The 24,860-nt window shown below is 46.4% G+C and overlaps 1 protein-coding gene across 4 annotated transcripts in view; it reads right to left on the bottom strand.

The window, feature by feature from the left end:
- The window catches only part of TMEM241 (transmembrane protein 241), a 120,935-nt gene that overhangs the window by 16,898 nt on the left and 79,177 nt on the right, over positions 1–24,860 (bottom strand). For 2 of the 4 annotated variants that reach the window (XM_084780740.1, XM_084780743.1), the window contains one exon: positions 22,081–22,218. The exons of 1 other annotated variant lie outside the window; for it this stretch is intronic. In XM_084780740.1, coding sequence (XP_084636866.1) covers positions 22,087–22,218 — 132 coding nt within the window. In that variant the 3' untranslated portion in view covers positions 22,081–22,086. Of the gene's footprint in view, positions 1–17,039; positions 17,119–22,080; positions 22,219–24,860 lie in introns of those variants that run through there. One more of the 4 variants, XM_084780742.1, reaches the window with a different exon arrangement.

The following is a 24,860-nucleotide window of genomic DNA, read 5'->3' as shown; positions in this document are numbered from 1 at the left end:
CTTACAGCAACAGGAAAGGAAACTAAGATACTCACTGAGTTAGTGACCTCACCTGGTTCTCCATCAGCCTGTCATAAAAACCTAAAACTCGGATGAAGGAGCCAGCTTAGTGGATAAAGCACTCGCTGTGCGAGTGTGAGCACCACAAGTTCAGAGCCCCATAACCCATGGCTAAGTCAGGAAAACATGGCAAGCACCGGAAACCCTAGCTTGTAGTGGATAAAGATCGGGCTCCTCGGGGCAAGCCAGAATTATTGGTGAGCTCGGGGTTCCCCAAGAGACCCCGACAGAATAAAGTGAAGATGATTGAGGAATATACTCAGTTTCAACCTATGACTTACACACACACACACACACACACACACACACACACACACACTTACACTGCTCACATATACACTTGTAAAACAAGGACATCTCCTCCTGCAACAAAAGCCAGAGCAGAGGCCCATTTGACTCACAGTGGATCTGGAGGTTAGGAGGTTGAAGAAGGTGGCAGCAGCATGTGAGAGGCCTCCGTGCCGCGCCATGATGTAACAGAGAGCAAGGAACAGGCAGGGCCAAGAAAGTGGGTCAAACTCAGCCTTTTGCTCAGCCGCCTCTGTTTATCAACCTACTTCCAGAGGAACGCCTTCATCTATGAGGGAAGACCTGTGATCCCATCGTCCCTGCATACTGCTGCAATGGCATTAAATTTTGACATACGTTTGGAGGGGGCAAACTTCGGGGTGAGTGACTCTCTGATGAGGACCCCTAAGGCACAGCCAGGTGTTAGTACTGAGGCTGAAAGCATGAGGAGGCTCCCCGTGCTCCCTCTGTGCTTGTTTGGTTTGGTTTTTGAAGACAGGGTTTCTCTATGTAGCCTCGGCTGTCCTGGAACTTGCTCTGTAGACCAGGCTGGCCTCGAACTCAGAGATCTGCCTGCCTCAGCCTCTTGAGTGTGTACGCCCCACTTACGCTGTGCCTCCCAAGATTACCTGGTCCCCAGAATGGGATGTGGCCTTTGCGTTAACTCGAGAGCCGCCTCACTTTCCCTCCTAGTGCTCCACACTTCCTCTGTTCTCCAGCCCAGGGGTGCTTTCTAGCCTGCTTGGCTCTGGCCAGTCCTTGGCCTCTGGAGCCATAACTCAGAGTTCTAGGACTGATCTTCTAGAAGGGCACTCCATCTGAGATCTAAGTATGACCTGGTGTGATGGCTACTCTTGGTTGTCAACTTGACTACATCCAGAGTTAATTAAAGTCCAAAAAGAGACATATGCCAGTGAGGGGTTTTTACTTAACTTGAAGTAGGAAGCTCCACTTCTAATCCAGAGCTTAAGGTCTGAAAACACCTGTCTTTATTCCAGATCTTGAGGTGGGCGGACACACTTTTAATCTGGGTCTTTTGGGGGGAAGGGAACAGGACACACAAGCCTTTAATCTGGGTCACACCTTCTGCTCGAAGCCTATATAAGGACATGAAAGAAGGAAGCTTTTGTTCTTTGTCTGCTTGCTCTAGCCTTGCGACACGTCCATTCCTTCACTGGCATAAGAGCTTACATTTTCAGGATTTCAATGTCTACCGAAGACCAGCTGAGACATCCACCCCCACGGACTGCGCAACATCTGGATTCTTGGACTTTCTGTTCATAGCCCACAATTGTTTGATTAGCTTGATCACAACCTACAAACAATCCTATTATATATATTATATATAACATATAATTATATAATATATAAATATGTATATATATATGTATATATGCACGTACACACACACACACACACACACACGCACACATACACACACTCATTCTGTAAGCTATTACTCCAGAGAAGCCTCCCTAAACACCTGGATTGCTGACCCTACATCCCTCCTGCCATTTTCAGAGAGAATGAAACTCCTCTGTCCCAATGGAGACCATGCATGGGCCCAGCTAGCTACATGGGCATGCCTTGCCAGTGGGCGAATCTCCCAAATCTGACCATCCCCCCTCTTTCCTTGTCCTGGCCTTTAGGAAAGAGAGCCCAGGTCTCATATCCAAGGAACTAAGTAAGCTGTCACACGTTCCATATTGAACAGTTGGTTGGTCCCCAACTACATGAAACAACCCTTTCAGCTTAGCAACAGGCAGCTCCTGGGCCATTCGTCCCACAGTTATGATCAGAATCACAATTCCAGTGTTCCTGAGCTGAGCGTGTCCTAGAGGTTAAGGCTCTACCACAGCAACCTTCCTGCAGGGTCTTCTAACCTTTCAACACCTCTAATCACCTTTCATGCAATAATAATGCCCAAGTTATAAGACAGCACCTCAAATAAACTATATTTGTCTTCCAAAATGTCAACAAAAGCATCTGAATTCTTTTAAGAGCTCTTGAAACGGCTAAAGCAGCCCCTTGCAGAAGGTTTCCAGCTAACTCTCAGAATTTGCCATCTAGAAGACATAGGAAATGCCCATCAGTACTAATCACTGTTCTCACGTTTTAAAAGCAGTTTTAGAGATACAGTTTTCCCCCACAGGAGAAAGGGCCTTGCCAGCTGCACATCTCCCTGGAAGACCTGAATGACAAGCCCATACCCCGCCACAGGCACAGCCCATGCCAACAGCAGCAGGACTCAATGCTACAAGCAGTGGCAGGCTTTGAGCTTTCTGGCTATGTCCATGGATATCAAAATCTCTGTGTTATTTAAGCAGACTTTGCTATTTAAAGCAGGTTTGTGGGGGCAGGGGTGGCAGGAACTTGCCAGACAGTGGGGTACTTGAGTGAGAGTCAGAGGTTCAGAGTCCTTGTTTGTTGTTATTTAACTGCACATGACTCTGTGTTTTTCCTTTTTGAGACAGGGTCTCGCTATGGAGCTCTGGCTGTCCTGGGACTCACTCTGTAGACCAGGCTGGCTTTGAAGTCACAGAGATCAGCCTGCCTCTGCCTCCTGAGCAGGGAGGCTAAAGGGGTATGCCACTATGGCTAGCTGTTATGGCGCTTCAGGGAAAAAGGAATCTGCACCACAGATTGCTTCTGCCCCTGGCCTCCCTCTCATGGCTACAGTTTTGTCAGACAGTTTCCGGATATCACATCACTATCTTTCCTCAGCACGTCCCCCCTGCTGGGCCATTTCAGAGGCCTGCTCACACGATTCCTGCTCACCTCCCCAAAGCCTGTCCCTAGAAAGCCTTTCCGGAACTTAAACCCTATGAATGCATCTGATTGTGTCAGACGGTTCTCTGGGTTTGCTCAGGGGCTAACAAGAGAGATCTGTATGTGATGGAGCCTCATGACTTTCGTATGGCTGCGCCAGGCCATCAGAGCTGGGAACAGTCGTGGCGCCACAACACTGATCACTTGAGATCTCACAGATGAGGGTAACTAAAGACACCCTCTTCGCCTCACCGCTGACTCATCACTGTGATCTCACTGGTGTCAAGTCAAACATGGCAGGAAGAGTTCTAACAGGGCCTGCGGCTCGGCAAGCAGAGGAATATAAGAATATCGACTCGTACTATTGAGCTTCTTGTGGGAAACTAGGAGGGGACATTTCTTAAGGAAGGCAGGGAAAATCCTGACAGATGGACAGACCGGAAAAGAGGTAGCTATACTTCCTTTTCATGCATGTGTGGGTATGAATGTCTGCATGCATGTGAACACGTGTGTAAGGTGTATATGTGCATGCATATGTATACGTGTGTGGGTCTGTGCGCATGCCTGCGCATGCGCAGGTCAGAGATTGATGTCATAATTTTTCATCGACTACTCTTTCACCTTACTCCTAGAGGCAGTCTCTCAGTCAAGCAGAGCTCCCCAGTATAGGCAGCTGCTAGACAGTTTGTTCCTCATTCCATGTCTCTGCCTTCTGAGACTACAATTACTGATGAGCCTGCATGCCCTCCCCGCACAGGTGGAGATCCAACTCCGGTCCTCTTGCTGTGTGGGAACTGCTTTAACCTCAGGCCATTTCCCCAGTCCCCAGGTGTAGTTGCCGACGAGCTGCACCAGAATCACCTGTGAGCTTGCAGGATGTGTAGCAGCGCAGACACCCCCCCCCCACACACACACCTATTAACAGCAGGGCCAGCTTGCACGCGCAGCATGGGAGCTCTGTGCCACACCTGTAGTGGCGGCAGCAGGTCCTCCAGCTGCTCTGCCACACGTGCAGGGACCAGATGAATGGAGCAAGTGGGTCTTGCACCTCTCCGGGGCCGCAGAGCATAGAGGTCTATGTCAGAGAGCCCTGGCATCTGCGCAGCTGAATCACATAGAAACGCCCCAAATGCAGCCTTATCGTTAAGTTCAAGAGGAAATCTAACACGACATTAACAATTTGCCAGACGGTGGTGGTGCACGCCTTTAATCCCAGCACTCAGAAGGCAGGTGGAACTGAGTTTGAGGCCAGCCTGATCTACAGAGTGAGTCCAGGGACAGCCAGGGCTACACAGAGAAACCCTGTCTCAAGAAAACAAAAACGAAACAAAACCGTAACAAGCCAAAAACCTTAAGAGGAGACTTTTACTCCCTCATAAGACCCAAGGAACTCTTCTGTGTTCCCCAGATGGAAACCATGGCTAAGACTAGGAATTTTATTTGACATTCTATAAATATTCAAATAGCCCTTATTATTCATCCTGTGATTTATTACCACTACTAATGTAATATTAACGAGAAACAGCTCTCACCAACTTCTAGACATGACTATTAATAGTATTTGATATTGCTTATTAAAATAGATGGGCTGCTCATTCTGCCAGCCTTATAAGCATAGCAGTGTGGAGGACACAGCTGAGGAACAAAAAAAAAAAAAAAAAAAAAAAAAAAAAAGGTTAAGTTGCTAAGTCTACATGAAGAAAAGGCAATCTCAATGCAGAGAAACTTTTTGTAAACATCTATAATTTATGAAAGAAGCAATAAGAGAACAGAATTCGGGAAATGGGGTATGAATTTCTAGGTGGAGGTATGAAGGGAAAAGTAGCCAGTGTAAAGAGGATATAAAACGTCCCAGGTAAGCAGGCTTTCAGGAGCATATGCTCGGTCTCAGGAGAGCCCCACTTCAGCCCTACAGAGGAGAGAGATGAGCCCACTTTACAGATGACAAACTGGAGCCCACAGCAGATAAACACCCTGATCAGAGCAAGCCTCCTGAGTCCTGGGCCAAGCTCCCTCTTCTGGCAGCAAGCTGGCCCTCCACCAGGGCTCTGCTTAACTGGATCAATGTTCATGTGCTTTGGCAGTTGTCCATCTCTGCTATGTATGTAAAAACCTTTTAGGAAGTAAAGAAAAAGTAAAAAAGCAAAAACAAACTAAAACCTCAGTATACCCTGCTCTATTCCATCAGGGCTTTTTAGGGCACAGGTTGGATGCGTTTAAGAAATTCTCCTCAATCAGGCGGTGGTGGTGCATGCCTTTAATCCCAGCACTCAGGAGGCAGAGGCAAGTGGATCTCCGTGAGTTCAAGGCCAGCCTGGTCTACAGAGTGAGTTCCAGGACAACCAGGAACTACACAGAGAAACTTTGTTTCAAAAAACAAAACAAAACAAATCTCCTGATGACTCTTGTAAAACAGAATTGGATCCCTGGTTATTGATATGTTCCTAACTTGGGTGTTGTTATATTAGTAATTTGAGTAGAAGCATCCATACAATCTATCCACAGATGGATTAGCAGGAAGGTGGTGAAGCGAGACATCGCCAGTACCATCCGTCCCATCCCTGTGGGCTCACCACTACCTTCACATCCTTACCTGAGATGTACGAAAGCTCTGCCTTCCTCCCATCCTTGCTATTATCTGTCTTCTTAGTCACTGACATCCTAGCAGCTAATGAAGTGCTTTTCTGTGTTAATGATGTTTAGTATTTTCCTATGGCTTATGGGCCATTCATTCATCTTCCTGCCTAGCTAGACTTTTGGCCCATTTTAAAGACTGGAGTTATCGTTCATTATTGAGGTATAAGAGTTACTTACATATTCTAGATTTTTTTAAAAAAATTATTTGTGTGTGTGTGTGTGTGTGTGTGTGTGTGTGTGTGTGTGTGTGTTGTGCACATGAGTTCAGTGCTGCAGACGCCAGCAGAGGGCCTCAGGGCCTTTGGTGCTGGCACTGCAGGCATTTGTGAGCCTCCCTATTTGCACAGTGGGAACTGAACTCAGGTCCTTGGGCAGTTCACACTGTTAATCACTGAGCCGTTTCTCCAGCTCCACTTACTATGTACACGCAGGTTCCACATCAGACATACAATTTGTCTGACTCTTGCAGCTCAAAGTTTTTTTAATTTTGACAGAACCCAAGTGAGCTGCTTTTCTTCTTCTTGTCTGTGTTTTTGGTCTATAGCCATGTTTTAAGTAACAAGGAAAGAATTCTACATCACTGCTTCATGCAACATCTTAATCAACACGATCCATATACCAAAGCTTTCACATGGTCTCCCTTTACTAGAGCTACTCTCTATGTGTTCTTGAACATACAGTATTTATAATGACTGCCCAGAGTGACATAAGGGAATCAACCAACGTGCTATGAATCCTTTTATTACTCAGAAGAAATCTGACTTGTATACCCAACAAACATGAGAACTCGAGACTCTGGAATACCTCACAGAATAAGTCTCCAGGTATTTTCACAGTAATTTTGAAACGACTGGTTGCCACTTCTTTGAAGCAGGAGCAGAGAGATGGGGGGAGATGCCCCGCCCCCCCAGCAGAGGGATGGGGGAGATGCCCCGCCCCCCGAGCAGAGGGATAAAGGGAGATGCCCTGTCCACCTCCAGCAGAGGGATGGGGGGAGATGCCCCCAGCAGATGGATGGGGAAGATGCCCTGCCCCCCCAGCAGAGGGATGGGGAAGATGCCCCGCCCCCCAGCAGAGGGATGGAGGGAGATGCCCCGCCCCCCCAGCAGAGGGATGGAGGGAGATGCCCTGCCCCCCCAGCAGAGGGATGGAGAAAGATGAACCCCCACACCCCAACCCTGCTCTTTTATTGGCCAGTGCTACTTCTGCTTCCATTATGCTCACAGTTTCCATTAAAATGTGAGTCTTCAGCCTAAGGTGCTCCTTCAATTTGAAGCAATTCCTTGTTTCTTCTTCCCAGTTTTCTTTCTTTTTAAAAGATGTACTTATTTATCTTTAATCATTGTACAGTGTTCTGCCTGCAGGCCAGAAGAGGGCGCCAGATCTCATTATAGATGGTTGTGAGTCACCATGTGGTTGCTGGGAATTGAATTCAGGACCTTTGGAAGAGCAAGCAATGCTCTTAACCTCTGAGCCATCTCTCCAGTCCGCCCTCCCCCCTTTTCTTTCTTTTCTCCTTTTTGTGGAACTGATGTTGAAACTAGGGCTTTCACATGTTGGCCAGTCCTCACCAGTGTGCTACAAGTTGGCTAATTCCAGGATGTGGATCCCTTGAGGTTCTCTCCCAGTTATTATCATACAGTTACCCAGTCACCAAGCCCTGCCTGTCTCTGTGTGTGAATGTCCTTTGTAAAACAGCTACTGAGATTCCGGGCATCACCTTCTACCAGGAAGCATTTCCTCCTACGCGGGGGTGGGGGTGGGGACCCAGCATGGACTCAGAGATAGGATGCTACTCAGAGAGTTGGCGTCCTCTACTCCAGCTAGCCACTCAAAGTCAGCTCTCCAGACTTGGGAGCTAGGTGGGTATCTCCTCGTTCATGAAAGGTCTCTCTTCTAGAGGTTTTGAACTTTCAGTCTCCCATCCCATCCTACACCATCATGATAATACAGGCACCTTCTAGAATGTTCTATCCTCCAAAACTGTGAGTTTTTCCTTTTCCTTCCTAGGCTAGGCTGCAGCCTCCATGCTGCCTCAGAATTAAGCAAACATCTCATAGGAAAACTGGAATTGCCTTCATGAGTCCTCCAGTTTCCAGCCCTCCAGTGAGTCCATTGTCTGTCAAAAGCTCTTCTGGCTTCTCCTTCCCTGAGGATTTATCCGCTTGGACAAAACCAAATATTTAGCTCACATCTAGATACAGAACATACCGTCCCTCCTTACCCATCTCTACCAAAAAGATTAGCTTGTTCTACTCAGTACCTGGGAAGGAATTTTTGCTCTCTAGAAATGTGTTTCATCCCACTCTCATTGATCGCTTTCATAACTCCCCAACTGCCTTAGAAAATGTTGCTCACAGCTGGGCACTATTTTTTTTTTAAAGGCACAAGCAACCTTTCTTCCTAGTTTCTGTTGGAATGTTGGCCTGTTGCAAGGTACAATATTCTAGTCTGAAATAAAAGACTCCTTTATTATATACAAGGGAAAACAGAGCCAGTGACATATGACCTAAAGGGTGTGGCCAACCACTATCCCCTGCTGCCATTGGATGCCTGATGAGGCAAGGTGGAAAAGCCTTGTGGGAACTCTTCCTAACATCTCTCTGATCAGCAGCAATCTTTCTAGCTCATCATCACAATGCTAATTAATTTTATTTTTTTCTAAATCACGGTCCAGTGTTTTATGTACAGTAGCCTGGAACAAAGGAATGTTCCCAAGGGCACAGTCTCTCTTGAGACATGTGACCGGTGGTGATCGCCAGGGCGGTTTGGAGCCTCTGGGGTAGGAAGCTCTGCTGCTTTCATTCTCTTCCAAGTTTCCTACCAAGGGAAGAAGTGTTCCTGTTTCTGCACATATTCCTGTGACTGCACATTTACTGAGCTCATTAGCCTTGACAGTGGGATCCCCAGATTTAAAGGCAGGACACTTGGTCTTTCTTCTCTGGAATCCAACAGTGGAATCTCTTGACTCTGTCTCCGTGTACTGGGAAAGAGGATGGCAAAGAGGCCTGTCCCCTGCAGGAAACAGAAGGCCTAACGTCTCACTGCTGGGCTTGAATGCCTTTTATTTCCAACTCTGCTTTGTTTCCCACCTGCCTACGACTCCTGTACGCGTCTTCTCCTGGTCTATAACCCAACAGGCAAGCAGAGGGTAGTGGAATTCCGGCACCAAAACCTTAAACAAGAGCAGTTCTTCTTCATCCTCTTTACCTTCTTTCCTCCTCCTCTTCTCTCTCCCCTTCCTTCTCTTTCCCACCCCAATGCTTGGCATCAAAATGGAGGGCCCTGCCCATACCAAGCAAGTACTTTACCACAGAGCTGCACCCCAGCCCCTAAAATCTTGAACTCTCTACCTCAACCATAGCTTCTCGCCTAGGCTTACCAAGCCATATTACAAAACCTGTGTTACTTCTTCCTTGGGAAGATCCCAACATTTCTCTCAAGGCCATGATAACATCATGTCTATCAAGCTGATATTCCCTCGAACCTTCTGGGTGTTCTGTATGATAAGTCAAAAAGGGGTTGGCTGTATGTTATTATGGCTTACTTTACAGAAAGGAGTTACAAATAAGCCATATATTGCTTCTCTTTCAAGTTAGTATAAAAAAACCATTGTCTTGGGTCTCTTTTATTGTTTGTTTGTTTGTGTGGTGCTGGGGGTTGAAGCCAGAGCCTTGTGTATGTCAGGCAAGCTCTCTGCTACTAAGCCATCCTCCTGTCTGGCCTCTCTGACAAAAGTAAAGTGTCCAACTATATAAGACAAAAGGAGCATTTGGAACCACCCTACTATTCCCTCCAACTACATTTGGCAACAGCCTGCTGTGTGCCTGGATTGATTCTTCAGCCTGATACTATGTATGCTCATGGTTTCGCTTGTTCAGGAAATGGAGCCTTCTATGTTGGTTACATGCAGAATGATGGATTCCTGCCAGTTACTTTTTAAAACCTCCATCCTGTGGATCAAAAGCTTGAGCTGTTCTCAAGTGCAGGAGTACCCAGTTGCTGCAGATGAGGAGCCTGTGGCCAAGTTATTTTTTAACTTGTTTTGATTCAATCAAAGGTGAGATCTAATCTCTACAGACCGCTTTTAGAGATGAGGTAAACTTATATTCAAAGGGGTCCTAAATAAAAATACGCCATGCTTACCCAAGGCCATGACAACGGTTTCTGACTCAATGACTTCAACTCACCTTCTTTGTTATATACTTCACCATAGCAGAGGGGGAAATAATAGGCATGCCAAAAATATGCATCGGTACCAGAGACCAACCCTTCCTTGCAGTGTTCAAAAGTAGGAAATATGGTGTCTGTTGGGTGAAGCCTTTGCTGCTTTTGACCCACCTCCTTCTTGTAGCCAGCAATTCCTGAGGAAGCATCAGCTGAAGGAAAGAGCGTCTGCGTGACAGCACACAGTTCTCCATGATCTCACAGGAGCTCCTCAGCATTCTAAGCATCCGACAGGTCTCCTGTGAGCCTCTATGCAACAGACTGAAAGATGCCCCAAAAGCCCTAACCTCCAGTGATACCTTGGGAGGTGGGGCCATCATGATGGGACTAGCACATTCATATAAAGAAGGCAGGTCTGACAGTGTAGCTCAGTGGTCGGTTGTGCTTAACGCGCGTGAGGCCCTAGCTTCATCCTCAGCACCAAACCCAAAAAGTGGCTCCATGAATAGCAAAGCACGTGCTCCTGCATTGTTCATTCCCTCTGTGATGCTCTCTCCCTAGTGCTGCTCAGGCGCAAAGGTGAAGTCACGTGAACATTCACTATAAGATGGCCATTCACAAGTCCCCCCAGACACTACCCGGCTGACTCCTGAGTCTTGGGATCCTACCTTCAAGATCTGTAAGACAATAAACTCCTGGGCTGGGAAGGTGGGTCAGTCATTAAAGAGTTTGTTTTGGAGGCATGAGGGTATGAGTGTGATCCTCAGAACTCAGGTTGGAAGCCACCGTGGTGGCAGGCTTCTAATCCCAGTGCTGGTGAAGTGAGAGGCAGAGGCAGCTGGCCCCCTGGAGCTCACTGGCTAGCCAGGCCAACAAGAAGCCCTGTATCAAAAGGCTGCTCAAGTAGGACGCTCACAATTCCTCCTCATCCTCATATGGACACATGCACCTGTATACATATGCACGTGTATACACACTCCTACACACGTGCACGTGCGCACATACACACATACACACAGACACAGACAGGCAGACAGAATTTCAGTGGTTGAAAGTCACTCAATCTCGGCATTTCATTACAACTGACTCAGACACCCTTTTGCTGGAAAGTTTTTAAAGAGTAAGTTTAAAAATGAAATGTTTCAAGGCGCCTTTCACAGAATTGGATGTGGCAGATGCCAGGGCTTTGGGTTTTGCTGGGATGAAGCTAAGTTGCTCTTAGGGAACTCATGCGAGGCCCTAGAGTGACAACACAAGGAAGGCAGACTCCTCACAGCAGCCCACACTGACTAGTCAGCACGAGTGAGGAAACAGGTCAGCATCACCTGGTGAGGGAGAAGATGCGGGTACACTCCTGAGCGTCACAGAGCAAGCCTCTCACAGAGAGGGCTGTGTGAGTCTGAGGGAAAGAAAGGTGAGAGGGGGATGTGCCATAGAAGGAACAGCATGAAGAAAGCTCAGCAAATGCTCAGCCAGTAGGTGATACTGAAAATGCCAGGCATGGGGTGGTCAGCAGCTGCCGTCACCGTCAAATGAAAATTGAAGGCAGTGAGGCAAGTCACTGGCAAGGTACTTTAAAATCCCAGAGAAGCATGCTGCACACTTAGAGGTGCCAGCTCACAGGAAGAGATCTTGATGTTGATGTGTGTGTGTGTGTGTGTGTGTGTGTGTGTGTGTGTGTGTGTTAGAGAGACAGACAGACAGACAGACAGACAGACACAGACACAGAGAAGGGGGTAAGAAAGGCAGGCAGAGACACAGGCAGAGACAGGCTGGCAGAAAGACAGACAAGGAGACATTGACAGAGCGATCGGGGAGACAACCCCTGAGAAGGCATCTGAGGTTGACCTTTGGCCTCCACACACACTCACATGACCCCAAATAGTACACACATTTATACCCAAGAACGTACTGATCACCAAAATGCTGGGCTACCCTGCTGCATTCAGCTGTAAAGCATCTAGTCTCTGTTCTCTGACACTAAGACTCAGGCCATGGTGGTCCTTAAGAGCTCCCATTTATGGATGCTCATGGCTGCCTTTGGACAGACCAGCATACTATTCTCCAGTTATTTTGGTGGGAGCAACCCTTCCATTGGTCTTAGAGGTCACACTACTTTAGCTCAGGAGGCCACCATGGGACACCATCCTCCCCCTGCAATGAGACCCGCCTCCTTGCTTTCCTGCCATCTTTCTAGCAAGTGATCAAGTCTTCCTGTTTTGAAACCCTTGTACCCATGTTTTAGCTCTGCCCAAGCAAAGGCACCTGCTTTCACAACACTGGAGAGTTACACTGTGCCTACATTTCATTTTTCCATTGCATTTTTAAGTAGGTGATAAATCATGATTTTGATCCAAAAAAAAATCTATAAAAATATATACAGCAGAACACTCCAGCTCTCTGTGTGCTCGGGTCCCACTTCTTGCCACAGACAATGTTTATTAATTACAATTTATAAAAAAAAAATAAAATTTATTTCTGCACATGTAAGTCAACATGAATACTGATAATGGATTTGTTTCTCTTTTTACACAAAGAAAGCTGGCACATATGGTTTGCCTTAGTAATCTTGGAGATTTTCCCCTGGCAGTATGGTGAGAGTGTCCATAATTTTTCTTTTTTCTTATTTATTTATTTTTAAGGATCCTGCTGGCAAGAGAGATTGTGATCCTGTTAAAAAATCCCATGAGGATTGTTTTCAACTTCTGTCATTATTACAATGCTATAAAAGCCCTACAGTACTGCATATATGTTATTTATAGAACTAAAGGATAATTTCCCAGAAGTGGATATATTAATGTTGCTTTATCCATAGTTTTCTTTTCTGTGGTTTCAATTGCCCACAGTCAACTGTGGTCCAAAAATATTAAATGGAAAATTCCAAAACTAAACTACTTATAAGTCTTAAATGATAAACTGCTCTGAATAGCATTATCAACTCATGTGCCCTCTGTCTGGGCATGAATCACTCCTCTGCCCAGTGGATCTACATCTTGAATGCTACCCACCTGTTAGTCAGTAACTGTCTCAGTTAACAGAGCCATTGTCACAGCATTTCAACGCTTACATTCAAGTAACCCTTACTTTATTGAATAATAGCACCAACCAAAAGAGTAGTTAAGGTGGACATTTTATTGCAGTGTATTTTAATAATTATTCTGTTTTATTACTGTTGTTGTTAACCTCTTATGGATACTTCATAGAACTTTAATTTATTGAATTTTACCTGAGGTATACACGGACAGGAAACAATATATAAAGTAGACATATAGTTTAGTACTATCTGTGGCTTCACATATCCTCTAAAGGTCTTGAAATGTATTCTCATGAATAAGGGGGAGGTTACTGTGTCAGGTCAAAGGGCACACACATTTGTAAGGATAAAATATCACCTCAGGTTTTTGCAGAGATAAATGATTACCCCTAAAATACAATAGTTTAACTCTGTGGTTTGCTCCCTACTAACCATGGTGTGCTCAAGAGTTACTGCCTGGCTGCTCAGGCTCTCTGGGACTTTGTGACATACAAAATCCAAATAATACATCTGGTATCTAGGACTGACATGGCTGGCACAGGTCTAGTCTTTCTATAACTGAGAAGATGACAACGTAACAGTAGAGGCTCCCTAACACCCACACTGTTAACTAGTGTCCCACTGGAGGCTCTCTAGCACCCACACTGTTAACTAGTGTCCCGCTGGAGGCTCTCTAGCATCCACACTGTTAACTAGTGTCCCGCTGGAGGCTCTCTAGCACCCACACTGTTAACTAGTGCCCTGCTGGAGGCTCCCTACCACCCACACTGTTAACTAGTGTCCCACTGGAGGCTCTCTAGCACCCACACTGTTAACTAGTGCCCTGCTGGAGGCTCCCTAGCACCCACACTGTTAACCAGTGCCCCGCTGGTAGGGAGAGCAAGACAGCTGTCAAGAGCTGGCCACTGGCGAGAGGCCCCCAAATAATACAGGTTATAGCCTGTGTTGGCCCCAGAATTAAACTATAAGTCTCCATAGTTTGATTGTAGACACGTAGAAATCAAAGTGGCACTGGCATTGAAAACTTCCTGCTGACTAGCTTTTGTAATGCTAGAAGGTACCATGGCGGTCACTAAGGAAAAAGAGAGGCCACCGGTACTGGACAAGGTGTGCCTACTAGAGTAACAGAGGCATAAAGTTACGGGGTAATCAACTGCTTTTGTATTGGATTTGAGGCCTGTTACAAAGAAAGGATTTCAGGTTTCATATTGTAAATCTGCTCAAAGCCCCAAGCTTGCAAGGTCCAAGCTCTAGGAGGAAAGCTACCACAGTTGTTGCTACACCACATGCTCTCAAACCGTCTCCCACATATTTGCTCTTATGCCCAGAGGTTAGTGATATCTTTTCTTTGCAATGATCAGGAACTGGTGCAGACATCCGGAAGTAGTCAAGGTGCTGAGAATTAAATGTCTATTGAGCCCTCAGCCCCAAACAAGACATTGGTATCAACTTCCTGTCCCAAAGCCCAGGGAATATCACAGAGGAGAAGCAGAAAGAAGGTAAGGCTGAGAGGGACACTGAGAAATACTGGCTTTGTGGTGACATGGCCACTGCACCATGAACTCACCGCAGCTATGATTTACCTGCACACAACCAGTGACAATTCCCACAGGCAGCACTAACTGGACTCACTAGGTTATTAACCAAACAAACACGGAGCAGACATGAAGGGGTGAGGAGGAAGAGTTGGGAGTGTCTGGAGACAGTGGGAGAAAGGTGAGGGCATAGATGGTCAAGACGCATATATAAATGGTCAGAGAATTAAAGGCATTTAAAAAGATATTATTTTATTTATTTATTTTTATTTTATGTGCATTGTATGTCTACAGGTGTCAGATTTTGGAGTTATAGACAGTTGTGAGCTGCCATGTGGGTGCTGGGAATTGAACCCGGGTACTCTGGAAGAACAGTCAGTGCTCCCAACCACTGAGCCATCTCTCCAGCCCTAAAAAGATATTCTTTTAAAAAAATTAAAACAGCTAACAAAGCTGGAGAGATGGCTCAGAGGTTGAAAAGCACTGGCTGCTCTTCCAGAGGACCTGGACTTGATTCTCAGCACCCACATAATGAATGGCTCACAACCCACTCCAATTCTAAGAAATCTGATGCCCTCTGTGGGTGCCAGGCATGCACACGGTGCACAAACATACACGCTGGCCAAACACCCATACTCATAAAATAAAACAATTAAAAAAAAAAGAAAGCTAACTGTTGGACAGCCTGCCATGCAGACAGGGAAGATGTGAAAGAGGTCTCAGTCCATAAAGTCAGTTTCTTTCTTTCCTTCTTTTCTTCCACCAAGGGGCCTATCCAGTGTCAGGCATTGTGCCAAACACCCAGAGACACTGAGAAGCCCAGTACTGGACCCACTAGTCTCAGGCCACCACTTGCCTATTCAGGCCTCTGACTGGCAAAGATCCCCTTGGGCTGGGTGAGTTCACGGGCTAGCTTTTCCCATCTCAGGCCAGCCACGAGATGTCGTGAACAAGTCATTCACTACTCTGGGCTTCCGTTTCTTCAACCACCCTAAGTTGGGGGCTGGGTGGGGGTGGTAAGGAGGGGTCCCCAAAGAGTCACATAAAACCCAGCAGGTAGATATGTGTACAACACAGTAGCAGAACACTTGCCTGGCATGTGTTTCATTCCAAGTGTTGCAAAAATGAAAAATAAATAAGCATATAGATAACTGGCAGGGAATAATCTCATCTTTTTAAAATCAGGTTGAAAAGTGGAAATTCAGTGTCTGGCACACCCTGTAAATCCAACTTTCAGAACGCTAAGGCAGGGGGATCACAAGTTTGAAGGCAGATTGGGCCACACAGAAAGACCCTGTATAGGAAAAATAAAATAAAACTGAAAAAAAAAATGGGGCTGGGGACATGGCTCAGTGGTTAAGAACATGTCCTTAAAGAGGACCTGAGTTCAACTCCTGGCATCCACTCCACATGGGATAGCTCAAAACTACCTGTAATTCCAGCTCCAAGAGGATATGGTGCCTCTGGTCAATGCAGACACCTCATCCACATGCACCCACTCATATACAGACCCACACAGAGAAACAGAACTAAAAATAATAAACTAAGCCATACATGGAAGCATACACCTTTAATCTCAATACTCAGAAAGAAGAGGCAGGTGGATCTCTCTGGAAGTTCCAGGACAGCCAGAATTGCATAGTGAGATCCTGTCTCATAACAAACAAAGAAAGCAATAAAATAAATCATAAAAAAGACAGGAAAAGCTGGGCGTGGTGGCGCACGCCTTTAATCCCAGCACTTGGGAGGCAGAGGTAGGCGGATCGCTGTGAGTTCGAGGCTAGCCTGGTCTACAAAGCGAGTCCAGGATGGCCAAGGCTACACAGAGAAACCCTGTCTTGAAAAAACCAAAAAAAAAAAAAAAAGACAGGAAAGATAGATGATTGTAGGCATAAGGTTACTGTGTAATTTAAATGCTGATTTCTATACCCTTAATATCTGGTTGCTGTCCTTGTTCTGAGAATCTCCTTTCTCAATGTTGTGTAAACACTGCTCCCCAACTGTCTCCTGATGTGCCAATAAAGCCGCTTATAGCCAATCGCTGAGCAGGGGAGACAATAGGGCTGCATTTCCTACCAGCCAGTGGAGGAGGAGATGGAGGAGGAAGTAGGGGACTGAGCCATGGAAGAGATCCAGGAGCCATCAGGAGAAGGAGCTGGAGCAGGAAAGCCGCAAAGTGCATATCTCTGGGATGTATGCTGGGAGGAAACCAGATTAGCTTAGAGGGTTAATATTAGGGTAATACAGCTATTCCCCTCCTTGGAATATACCCAGAAGATGCTCCACCACACAACAAGGACATATGCTCAACCATGTTCATAGCAGCCTTATTCGTAATAACCAGAACCTGGAAACAACTTAAATGTCCCTCAGTTGAAGAATGAATAAAGAAACTGGTACATTTACACTATGGAATACTACTCAGCTATTAAAAACAAAGAATTCTTGAAATTTGTGGGCAAATATATGGGACTAGAAATGATCACAATGAGTGAGTTAACCCAGAAGCAGAAAGACTCACATGGTATATACTCACTTATAATTGGGCACTAGGCCAAAAGGTATGTCCCACGAAAGTCTTCACTTATCAGGAGATTGGGACAGATGGGAGGACATCCTACTGAGACTCTAAGTAAGAAAAATATAGGAGATGAGGAAATAGAAGGACCCAGAGGGTCCTAGAAACCTACAAGAAGAATATCGTGATGGTGGATCGGGGCCCAGGGGAGTCTGCTCAAACTATTGCACTAACCAAGGACAACATAAGTAGTAAACATCGAACCCCTACTCTGATCTACCCAATGGACAGGACATTCTCCACAGTTATGGGGAGAGCAGGGACTTATTCTGACATGAACCCTGGTGCCCCATATTTGACCACCTCCTCTTGGTGGGGAGGCCTGATGGCACTCAAAGAAAGAATAAGCAGGCTACCAAGATGAGACTTGATAGCCTATGACCATATAGTGGGGGAGGAGGTCCCCCTTGGTCATAGACTTAGGGGAGGGGAGTAGGGTGAAAGTAGGGGAGAGGGAGGAACAGGAAGATACAAATGATGGGATAACAATTGAGTTGTAATCTGAATAAATTAATAAAAAATTAAAAAAAGAATAGGGTAGTAACTGCTTAGTTCTTGTGCTATGAAACTTGTTAAAATAATATAATAGAGTATATATAATAATATAATATATTGGTGTGATTGCCAGGTTAAGCAAGAAACTGAGAAGCAAACACAGTTTTATAAAAATAACTTTGCAGATGATAGACACAGGTAGATAGGTCAAAAGATGATCTCCAAAATATCTATTGTGGTGGATTCAATAAGTTTTTTCTTCTTTTCATTTGCTTTCTAATTTTCTCATACACCTTTAGAGCTTGTCCTTTTTGAAATTATATATTTTGATTTTGGTATTGGTTCTTCCTGTTTAATCTTTACCTTATGAATATGAGTGTTTTGCCTGCATGTATGTCTGTGCATCCTGTGTATGCCTGGTGTCAGGCTACCTCAAGAGGCCAGAAGATGCCATGGCTCCCCTGGAACTGGAGTTAGAGATGGTTGTAAACCACCATGTGGATGCTGGGAATCAAACCCAGTTCCTCTGGAAGAGCAGTCATCGCTCTGGATCCTGTTTTTGTTTGTATGAGACAGGGTCTCACATCCCCTGGACTGGCCTAGAACTTTCTATACAGCAGAGAATGACCTTGAACTCCTGCCCTCCTTGCCTCAACCTTCCAACTGCTGGGGTCACCTTGTCCTGGGGTGCCCTCTTGCCCAGCTCAAGTTTTCCCTTTTAATGAAGGGAATAACTAACTTTAAAGCCCTTTTCCGCAGCTAGGCGGTAGTGGTGCACACCTTTAATCCCAGCACTCAGGAGGCAGAAGCAGGCCGATCTCTGTGAGTTCGAGGCCAGCCTGGCTTAAACAGGGCATTCCAGGACAGCCAGGGCTACACAAAGAAACGCTACCTCAAAAAAGCAAAATAACAGCCAAAAAAAGAAATGAGCTGTCAGTTTCAGTCATGGTTGGCACTCCCTAGAGCATACCATACCCACTGGAAACCTCAAAGGCTGAGGAAGAAACTATGCAATCTGCGCTCCCATGTTTAACTTCTGTCTGGGCATGCTGACATGGCACTGAGTGGCAGTTGGTTGGGTCCCGGTGCTGCACGGGCTGCCAGATGAGCTCCTGTGACAGCCTGCTCCTTCCCACCAGCTCTTGGTTTCCTGGGGGTATTTTCTACATCAGTAGAAAATGTCAACAACTAAGTGCAGGAGCCCATGATACGCCTTCCTACCAGACCATGTACAGCAGTCTCACCCAGGGCCCCTCTCATGTCACTCACACAACAGAGCAGAACTGCAGATGCTGTGTACTTGGTCTGGGGGTCAGGGGCACATACAGGATTTAAGTCCTGAGACCTTGTCCCCCCCTTTTTCTTTCCCCTGAGACCTTGTTTCAAGTATGAGCCGCTTTGTTCAAATTTATATAAATTATATTTACCCTGTACCCACAAAAGGAGGGTAGGAGAGAAGGACATGGTTTGAACCACACAACTATAATTAAAACCAAGAAAGAAATGTGTGTCAAAGTATGTCACACTGCTTAAGGTGAGCACACAGTGAGTGGTGGCTGTGTCTGTTCCTTGTAGCTTTATCATAGATTCCACAAGCGTGAGGTGGGTCTGCGGTAAAGTCAGCCTGGGATTTCTGTTTGTTAGGGACCACAAGGAAGATGCTATCATAAAGACACGGCCCCACACACCCCAGCCCCTTTCTATAACAGGGATCAGCCACTTGTACAATGTATCCAAACAATAGAGCAGATGCTGGTTCTCAGCCTCCCGTGCACTCAGGGAGTCTGTTCTCCTCCCCATTCTTGCCCATGAAAGCTGGCTGCCACTTCTCCTCTTTATCACAACACACAGCGATGTGCGCCTAAAGCCTGGGAGGCTGGCACCAAGACAGCTGCCAACTTGAAGTGCTCGCTTTTTAAAAAGTGCTCAACCCTGACTCCAAAGCGAAGGGAGCCTGCAAAGCCGGAGAGAGGAAAGCGATCTAACAGCACGGTGAAATTGAGGCCATCCCCAGGGGAGGTGCCCAGCCCAGCCCTAGCACATGCTCCCAGTGAGGGCTATAGCTCAGGAACATCGTGTTTGTTTATTTAAACCACTTCGCCTGAGAGAATGGCAGGCCTGCTGTTTTCTTTAAGCACCTCAGGCCCTGACCGGAGTGTGCACGACAGGCCCAGGCCCTCACCTGTGGAGCTGAGCCAAACAACACATTCTTCTGTCGTGCTATGGGAAGTCTGCGCTCACCTCTTCACGTCACATGCTTTCTCCCATCATGGCTTTATAGAGACAGACAGTGGCTAAGAACCAGAATAGCAAGGCTCCAGACTGAGCATCTATCTCCTTTCCCCAAGTGACACCCAGGCTGCCTTTAGTCAAAAGGCAGCATCAAAGCAAGAGGCAGAGGAGTCACTTGATGAGGAGCAGAGTAACAGAACAAAAGTGAGGGGAAAGGGGAAAGGAGGTGACAGTGAGTAGGAGGGCACAAGGAAGGGTAGGAAGATGGGGACAAAAAGTGAAGGAGGAGTCAGCAGAAAAATAGTTTGAAAATATCATAATGAATCCTAATGCTTTACATGCCAGTTTAAAGATACCTTCAAAACAGCTTTTTTTGAAATACAATGCCCTGGTCATGGAACTTGCCTGCTAAAGGGCACAGTTCAGGCATGTCCAGGGCACTCTGAGTTGTGCAGCCAGCTCTAACTCACTCCATGGACGTTTGTCTGAGGCCTGGTCTTCCTTTCTTTGGGGAAACACACCCAGGCATGTGATAGCGAGGCTACAATGGAATTGTTGTTTGGTATTTGTGTTCCCAGCATCCTATCCGGCATTTGAAATTGCCAGTCTTTTCCTCCGCAGTTGGCAGCGGCGGCTATGAAGTTCCTCTGCCTCAACTCCCACTGTCTCATCACCAGCTGAGCTGAGGGCTGTGAGTCCCCACTGGGGACTTGTCCATTGTCTTCAGAGATCATAGTTCTTAAAACAAACAAGCTAACACCACCAAGAAAGCACTTCTTAAAGTCAGCCGAGGTGGTGCGTTTCCTGATTTACTTGGAAACAATTGAATATATTTTAAAACTGCATGATGTTGCCTGTCATTTTGGTAATTGTGTTTTATTTACTTGGTAACTCGTAGTAGTTTTAAAACTCCTCTGGTGCTAGAATAGTGAGAGAGCAAGGTGACAGCTCCCTACACACCCAAGGGTTCCAAAGCGTGACTCCATCCAAAATGCGAGCCAGCACTTCAAACTCCACAGCCCCATGAGGGACGCTCATTCTCTTCAAACAAGAAAATAGCTCGCCACTCTTCTGTGTGCGCAATTCTTGTGTGTGTGTGTGTGTGTGTGTGTGTGTGTGTGTGTGTGTGTGCAATTCTTGCAACATTTCCCTGAAACATATACAACTATTTCTACTTTGCAAATGAGCCAACTGAGGCAGACAGAAGTTAGGTAGTCTCTTGTTAACACAGGTCTCTCTGGTTGTTGAAATGCTGGGCTCTGGGCCACTCTCCTGTGTCCTCGCCCTAACCTGGAAGATGAGAGGCCACTTGCAGTGGTTTGAATAAGAATGTCCCCCACAGGCTCAGGTATTTGACCCCTTACACATCAGGAAATGGCGCTACTTGACAGGCATTAGGAGGTGTGGCCTTGCTGGAGGAAGCATGTCAATGGGATTAGGCTTTCAGGGTTCAAAAGCCCAAGCCAGGCCCAGTGTTTCTCTCTGCCTTCTGCCTCAGATCCAGACAGAGAACTCTCTGTTCCTTCCCAGCACCGTGTATGTCTGTGTCCCGCCATGCACCAGGCTGATAATGACCTAAGCTTCTTAAACTGTAAGCAACCTCCCCAATTAAATGCTTTCTTCTACAAGAGTCGCCATGGTCATGGTGTCTCTTCCTAGCAAGAGAACACTGACTGAGACACAATACACAAATCTGCTGAATGAAATTGACGACAGAATACCTTCCCACCAAGCTACTTGAGAAATAAAACTTGAGGGCAAAGGCAGCTGGGCAGGTTCCAGGCCAGCCTCAGCTACATGCTGAGTGGTCACGGCTAAGTCAGTGTTCTGTTACAGTAAGGAGACACAGGGCCGTGGCAACTCTGAGAGAGGAAAGCATTTACTTGGGACTGGCTTACAGGTTCAGAGGTTTAGTTCATTCCCATCATGGCGGGAAGCACGGTGACACGCAGGCAGAGAGTAGCTGAGAGCTCTACATCTGGACGCACAGACAGCAGGCAGAGAGACTGACACTGGGCCTTGCTTAAGCAGTTGCAACCCCCAAACCTATCCCCAGTGACGCACTTCCTTCAGAAAGGCCACGCCTCCTAGTCCCTGTCAGGTAGGGCTGAAGCTCCTATAGATGGAGCCCATGAGGGCCATTATCATTCAAACTACTGAGCTCAACAAAGCAAGACAAAAGCAAATCACAAAGCGCAGGGGGCACTGAATCCAGCTGTGGAAGGGGTCACCAGCCCAACAACTCAAGGCTGGGGGGGGGGGTCAAGGGTGGGGTGTGGGGGGGTGAGGGCTTAGGGCAATGGCAGTGGAAGCTTCAGGTTGAACACAGCTCCAGGCTCCAGGTACCAGGTGGGAGCCTTAAGTCCTGGCGTGAGTCTCCTGCCTCTTGCCTCTTCCAAGGTGACAAATCCTCCTGCGTGGGGCTGAGAGTGGAACACAGGTATCAAGGAGGCGTTAGTCTCTGAGAGGAAAGTCTTCAACAGAGTGGGGGAAATGTTACACAACTTGGCTCCTTTCTGGAGGGGAAGGCTAGTATGTTGTAAGGGCTGGCTTAAACAATGGCTCCTGACCCGGTTCTCACCAGCGGTTCAGGAGTGCTTAATCAGCTGGTTTCAGCACTGCTCCCTGGAAACTTGTTTATTTGGCACTCTTTGCCAATCACTTCGCCGGCCCCACCCTCATCTCCCACTCGGCACCCCAAACGGGAAGTTTTACAAATGTGTCCAAATAACTGGCCTTCGTGTTTCAGAGACAGCCTCAGTTATTTTAAGTTATCTAGGATATGAGGCGCACCCAGAAAGAAACTCACAGTCAGGACATTTACAAAATTAAGCTTCTCCCTTAGTAAATAAGCAGCAAATTCCTTTGGACCAAAAGTTGTGAAACCCAGAATTGCCATCATATTTTCGCAACACAGAACCTTGTGATGATCCTAAAAACAGCCCTAAAAATAGCTACGGGGAAACTATGTAAAGCACAGGCACAAAACAAACAAGCACCTTATCCAAACAGCAAAACATCCACGAAGCATCACTCGCCTCTCTCAATTAATCTGACAACAGGAAACAGAATCTGGTTATTTTTCCTCAACTCCAGAACTGTATTCCCTCCTGGGATCCTCCGGGAAAAGGCTGTTCATAAACAAGTGATTCCTGGGTAACTGGCTTCTTTGCTGAGTGTTTCTGAGGCTTCAGCACTGAGTTACTCCCTCACAGGCCACTCCACGTTCCTGTCGCCTCGCCGTTGATGTCATGGAAAGGCACTGACATGCTGTTATTATCGCCGAGCTAGAGGCTGTAAAGGAAATTATGCTGCTGCCTCTGGGTTTAAATTTTCCATGAAAAATTGTTCTCATCACCACAGAGGCTTAGTCGGTGAACAAGAAAAATGATTTAATTAAGAGACAGCCATAATTAGATTTTTTTCTCAGTATACTCTTTCAACATAGAAGTTACATTACTGCAGAGCTTAATTCTACTTCATGACATATTTTCATCAGACCATTCCACAACACACAAAGATGTTTAGTAAAAACCAAAGGAAAAAAAGAAAAAGAATATCAGAGTGAGAACTTCCACAGTGAAATGAGCTATGAAATGCGATGGGAAGGAGGGAGGACACCAGGAAGAGCCATAAACGCGTGGGGAGCAGGGGCTCTCCACCTCACTGTGGACACTAGCCTGGGCCCCTGACAGACAGTGGAAAGGTGTGTGACAGGGGCTCTCCACCTCACTGTGGACACTAGCCCAGCCCCCTGACAGACAGTGGAAAGGTGTGTGACAGGGGCTCTCCACCTCACTGTGGACACTAGCCCGGGCCCCTGACAGACAGTGGAAAGGTGTGTGACAGGGGCTCTCCACCTCACTGTGGACACTAGCCCAGCCCCCTGACAGACAGTGGAAAGGTGTGTGAGAACGTCAATGGTGGTAGTAACAAGAAGACGCAGAAGTGGTAGGCAGCGCGCAGTGGCGGGCGGGAAGGGAATGCTCCCTGCTCTGCAGACAGGCCATCCAGAGAACAAATCATTGACTCTACACTCCTGGTGTTTCCTCTCCAGCCTGCCCTATGTGCAGAGGCACATGTCAAAAACCAAACCTAAGAACTCTGATTCAGAACTGGAAGGGCGTCTCTTGTCACCTCCTTGGACATTTAAGGTGACAGTCAATGTTAAGCCTTAGAGGACCTTCTTATAACTTCTCTCGAGATAGACATCCAATAGAAAGGCAAAAAGTAGGGGCTGTGGATATGGCTCAGCAGGCCTAGCCCTCGTGAGGGCTGGCTGTATGGGCACATTTGCAACCCCAGTGCTGATCAAGGTGAGCTCTAGGATTAATGAGAGACGCTACCTCAAATAAATGGAGAGGAAGACACCCATTATCAACTTCTGGCCTCCTTACACACACACACACACACACACACACACACACACACACACACACAACTATAGCACACATAAACAAATACATAAAATTAATAAAAGTAAACATTCTTATTATTTAGATGTCAAAAAGTTTGTATGATTCTTCCATTAAGACAACTCAGCCTTTTCTGTGTGGCGCATGTGTATCTGTTTCTGAGTGTGTGCACATACATGTGCAGGTGTCCCATGCACATGTGTGTGGGTCTAGAGGTCAATGTTGGTTGTCTTGCCTCTTAATTTTATGCTGCTGCTGCTGCTGCTGCTGATGATGATGATTTTAGTTTGGAGCTGTAGAAATGGATCTGCAGTTAAGAGCACTTGTTCTTGTACAAGACCCAGGTTTGACTCCTAGCACCCACAGTGGAGGCTGACGGCCATTGGTAACTCCAGTTCCAAGGGATGCATGTGTGTGTATGTATGTATGTATGTATATATATATATATATATATATATATATATATATATATATACATATATATACACACACACACAAACACACACAGGAAAAACACTGCTACACATAAAAAAATTACTTTTTAAGAAATTAACTCTAGTCCATTGACATACTGAAGACTCTTTCTTGCTTCAATATCTTGGCAACAGGTCAGGCGACACGTCAGCATGCCACCTCAAAAAGAGAGAAAG

Source organism: Acomys minous, assembly GCF_964271855.1.
Source record: "Acomys minous genome assembly, chromosome: 4".
Classification (NCBI taxonomy): Eukaryota; Metazoa; Chordata; class Mammalia; order Rodentia; family Muridae; genus Acomys; species Acomys minous.
Note: the sequence above shows the minus strand (reverse complement) of the source record. Positions and strands in the feature narration are given on the sequence as shown.